Source organism: Mandrillus leucophaeus, unplaced genomic scaffold (genome assembly GCF_000951045.1).
Source record: "Mandrillus leucophaeus isolate KB7577 unplaced genomic scaffold, Mleu.le_1.0 Scaffold504, whole genome shotgun sequence".
NCBI classification, from domain to species: Eukaryota; Metazoa; Chordata; class Mammalia; order Primates; family Cercopithecidae; genus Mandrillus; species Mandrillus leucophaeus.
Genome location: NW_012105410.1, coordinates 1,342,050 through 1,347,002, shown reverse-complemented (window position 1 = coordinate 1,347,002; position 4,953 = coordinate 1,342,050). Strand labels below are relative to the sequence as shown.

The 4,953-nt window shown below is 39.6% G+C and overlaps 1 protein-coding gene across 4 annotated transcripts in view; it reads right to left on the bottom strand.

Annotated features, from left to right (window-relative positions):
* Window positions 1–2,187: 2,187 nt before the first annotated feature.
* RAB6A (RAB6A, member RAS oncogene family) overlaps window positions 2,188–4,953 on the bottom strand; it is a 105,201-nt gene continuing 102,435 nt past the window's right edge. For 2 of the 4 annotated variants that reach the window (XM_011996202.1, XM_011996201.1), the window contains exon 8: window positions 2,188–4,501. In XM_011996202.1, the coding sequence (XP_011851592.1) occupies window positions 4,437–4,501 (65 nt within the window). In that variant the 3' untranslated portion in view covers window positions 2,188–4,436. The remainder of the gene's footprint in view (window positions 4,502–4,953) is intronic. The other 2 variants (XM_011996204.1, XM_011996203.1) reach the window with 1 other exon arrangement.

Genomic DNA, 4,953 nt, shown 5'->3' with positions numbered 1-4,953 from the left:
AAAAAAAAAAAAAAAAAATATTTAATTGGCTCACAGTTCTGTGGGCTGTACAAGAAGTACGGTGCCAGCATTTGCTTCTGGTAGGCTTCAAAAAGCTTACAATCATGGCAGAAGGCAAAGGGGAGCTTTGCCCTGCTTTTTATCGCATTGCAAAAGGAACAAGAATGCTACTTCTGTTTTCCTTTTTTTTTTTTTTTTTTTGAGACGGAGTCTCGCACTGTTGCACTGTTGCCAGGCTAGAATGCAGTGGCGCAATCTTGGCTCACTGCAACCCCCGCCTCCCGGGTTCAAGCGATTCTCCTGCCTTAGCCTCCCAAGTAGCTGGGACTACAGGCATGCGCCACCATGTCTGGCTAAGTTTTTGTATTTTTAGTAGAGACGGGGTTTCACCGTCTTAACCAGGATGGTCTCGATCTCCTGACCTTGTGATCTGCCCCCCTCAGCCTCCCAAAGTGCTGTATTATAGGCGTGAGCCACTGTGCCAGGCCAGCTGATTCTGTTTTCTAATGAATGAGTTCCTCAATTTAATGTTCCAGCTTACTAACTCCATTCTAACTAACGGAATCCGTTCTATCATTTATCCCATCTATGTGTTCCTTATCTTTCCTTTTAGAAACAGAGTCTTGCTTTGTTGCCCAGGCTGGAGGGCAGTGGTGCAATCAGAACTCACTGTAGCCTTGAACTCCTGGGTTCAAGAGATCCTCTCACCTCAGTCTTCTGAGTAGCTGAGACTGCAGGTGTGTGCCACCATGCCTAATTTTTTAATTTTTTTGCAGAGATGGGGTCTCACCATATTGCCCAAGCTGGTCTTGAACTCCTAGGCTCAAGCTATCCTCCCACCTCGGCCTCCCAAAGTGCTAGGATTACAGGCATGAAACACTGCACCTGGCTGTGTTCACTTCAACAATTAAAAATTTTTCACACTTATGATTCTAAATTCTTGTTTCATATCTTATCTCCTTAATATTTATCATGTCATCCTTAAATTATTGGTTTTCTTTCCCAAAGTATTTCTGCTTCAGATATTTACTTTTACTTTTGAGGCAGTTTTTAGGTATTCAACTATATTGCTGTGTGAGTTCAAATTCTCCTCAGGGTATAGGCTACTAATCTGGAAGGCACAGGGAACAAGACTGTCAAGGAGAGGAGGGGACAAACTTTGGGGCAAAGAGCTCTAGGAACTCTAAGACCACATATAATCACTCCCACTCAGTATCAGTATCATCCCCCCAAGCCATAACTTATTTCAGGGCCTTGCCTTTATTTCCATCAGCTTATTAGGGCTTTTGTACTGCCCTAATATTACTCTCATGGACACCTGCACTAGTATTCTGGCCTGTGGCCTTCATTTTACGGTAAGGTGTTCAGCTATGGTTATCCCAAGGCAGGGATTGCCCTTTTCTCTGTAAAGGGCCAGATAGTAAATGGCTTTTTTGGCTTTTAGGGCCATAAGGTCTGTGGCAGCTATTAAATTCTGCCGTTACAGTGAGAAAGCATGGCTGAGTTCCAATAAAACTTAATTTTAAAAACTGGTTCCAGGCTGGATTTGGTGGGAGGGCCACAGTTTGCTGGCTCCAGTCCGAAGGCAAAGGTATGGTTAGGAGTAAGGAGGCAAAAGCAGATTTTTTTTTTTTTTTTTTTTTTGAGACGGAGTCTTGCTCTGTCGCCCAGGCTGGAGTGCAGTGGCCGGATCTCGGCTCACTGCAAGCTCCGCCTCCCGGGTTCATGCCATTCTCCTGCCTCAGCCTCCCGAGTAGCTGGGACTACAGGAGCCTGCCACCTTGCCCGGCTAGTTTTTTTGTACTTTTCAGTAGAGACGGGGTTTCACCGTGTTAGCCAGGATGGTCTCGATATCCTGACCTCGTGATCCGCCCGTCTCGGCCTCCCAAAGTGCTGGGATTACAGGCTTGAGCCACCGCGCCTGGACGCAAAAGCAGATCTTAAGATGCTTTTCTTAATATGTCCTATTACTGCCTCCACCAGGGGCTATACCTTTCAAGTTGCCCCCTTCTCCTCCACCCCGCAACAATACCCCCATCAAAAAAAGATTCTTTGACTCCCCAGGAGTTGCTCACATTTGCTATTGTTATTTTTCTGGATTCTGTCCATGTCCACTTTACAGGTCTAGGGAGGGAGAAGCATATGCTAATTCACCATCTTGGCAGGAATGGGAAACCAAGTCAATAATTGTTTTCTTTTGTGTTTTATTTATATATTTTTGGCAGCAAAATTGTGTTTATTAAAAAAAAAATCTGGACTATGAACACACTTCACTGCTTTGAAGAACTCCAAGCCAAATAAAAAGACCAATCAATATTAAAAGCAGTATAACTGGTTACTTTCTTAAAAATACATAAAAAGAATCAAATCCAACAGTGTAGGAACACAATCACCCCCATGTCAGAAGAACTTCTTCCAAATAAAGAATATGACCCATCTGCCATATTGAATCAATATTTATTTCAGGACATGCCATGTCAAAATAAAACGAAGAGTCAACCCTTGCTTTTAACAATTATATTGTATTATAAAAGCACTTTACAACTCCATCCCATCTTTTAAGTATAAGTTACTGGTATGTGGGCTAATGATTATCTGTAAGCATTTCTCTATTCAGATCCATAATCCAAGTGCTCTCTGAATATTACAAGGTGACAATAAGTGGGAAGTGGAGGAGGAAGAGGAAAGAGAGGGTACTAAGGTTCTCCCAGTTTAAGGTTTTGTTGCAATGAGAGGATGAGGAAGTATGAAGATAGTTTTGTTGTCTTTTCATCTGTATACTGTGTTAAGTAATGCTTACAACATAAATTCAGCAGGTTTTTCCTGAGCTGTAACTCAGAAGTTTTCTTCCTGCAAACAATGTATTTACAAATGTGTTTATTAGCTTACACAGCAATCTCACAATAACTAGTAAAGATTAAAAGGGCACACTCCTAGTATATTTGTTTGCAGTGTTTTAAGGGAAATACATATTGCCATGGTGAAGCTCTAAATAGATTCAACGAAACATCTAAAAATTGAAAGTTGTTAAAAAAAAAAGGCAAAGAAATAAATATCACCAAAGAAAAAAGATTAATTGTAGTTTAAATATAAAACTAAATCACTAGTTAATTAAACTATACAGATCTAATACAAACCAAAACCAGCCTGAAAGACCCAACCTTAAAAATGCTAACAAATAAGGCATAAATCTGCATAATATTGAGTTTTATTTCCATTCTCTCCTTTCTCTCTACTATGTATGCTTTACCTGATCTGCCTCTAGGGGCTTACAAGAAAACAGTTTCTGGTTTCCGTCTTCAATTTGACCTCAAATGTTCTGAGCAAAGTTTTTGCTATTCTGCTGAGGGTTCTTTTGTTGGTAAGCTTTAGATATCGTTGTTTCTACTAATTCAGTAGTTTTGATTGTAGTGCCAAATTTAAATTCTTCCAGTGGTTCTTCTAGAAGGAATTAAACTTTTATAGTGCCTTGCCTGCATAGTATTATTTTTTTAAAAAAGAAAACTCAAGCAAAATCTATTGCTTAAAGAGGTTTCTTATTTTTTAAACAAACAGAATAACTCTTGACAATTTTAAAACCATGGGAGAAATAGTTCATTAGAACTTCATTATCTTACCATGAAGAATACTAAAAACCTATTCTGAAGCACTTGGTTACTATTCTCTCCCAGAGTCTAATAAAGCACATGTGAAAGAGCCATTTGTTTTAGTCAGAAATACATTTTTTGCTCTTCTACTTATTGTAAGTACTCAGTATGTTCTTTAGGACTCATTTTGAAGATGCACCAGGAGCCTTTTCTCATTCAAGCACTGCCTACCATGATGGCTGAATTTTGACCTCAAAGAAGATCTAAGTAACTTATATCAGTGCTCAAGAATAATTTTGGACATCTTGGTCCATAGTCTACAGCAAGTGGTATCTGTAAAATTAAAGGATAATTCCAGTGGGCTTGGTTGAACTGCTGCTTTGCCATCTCTTGTTTGAGGAAGTGGGGGGAGGCTAGGTAAGAATAGGTAATAGGGAATGGGGGTAAGGTAGAAGTGAGAAAAGCAAGGAGAGATAAAGTAGGCTATGAACACACTGCTCAATAACCAAGCCATACTCATACTGTTGAGATTTCCATCATTTTGAAGTACATTATCGTAACATTAAAAAAGAAAAAAATGTTAAGAAAATGTATCTAATTGTTAAAGTTATCACTGGAATATGCTGAAATATTTTGGCTTTTTGTAAAATATAAATAATGAAGACACTGACTTTTTTTGTGCTTATGAAGCTAATAGATCATCTCCACGAGACAGGCAGCAATGATGAATTGCAATACGTTATTACTGAAGGGAAAAGGTTCAAGCCAATATTCACACTGCAGTCAATGAAAGAGTAAGGGGGCCAAAGCAGTGAGCTTCTAAAGAAGGGTTGAAGATGACATGAGAGATTAGCAGGAACAGCCTCCTTCGCTGACTGGTTGCTCCTGAGGCTTTTCCAGTTTTATGTCAATCACTGAAACAAAAGTTAAGGCCATAAATGGGAAAGTACAATTTCAATTCTTACAAACACTAGCATTTCTGGGATGGCCCTTATATTCCTATTTGTCTTCAGAGCCTATACAGTCACTATTTTCCACATAGCCACCTCACCATATAGGGTGCTCAAATGGAATAAACTTGCTTATATCTACTGTATGCAACAAGGGTCAGAATGAGGTACAAGCTCTATTTATGGGTATCTATCCTAAGGAACTTATTCTATAGCAGCAAGAAGTGATATGAAGATGATGTTCCTCATAGAATCATCATAATATAAATCTGAAAATAGCCTTCAAGACAGTTCCAACAGCAGGAGAAGCATTTAATAAATAATGGGACTTCAGGCCAGGTGCAGTGGCTCATGCCTGTAATCCCAACACTTTGGGAGGCTGAGGTGGGCAGATCACCTGAGATCAGGAGTTCAAG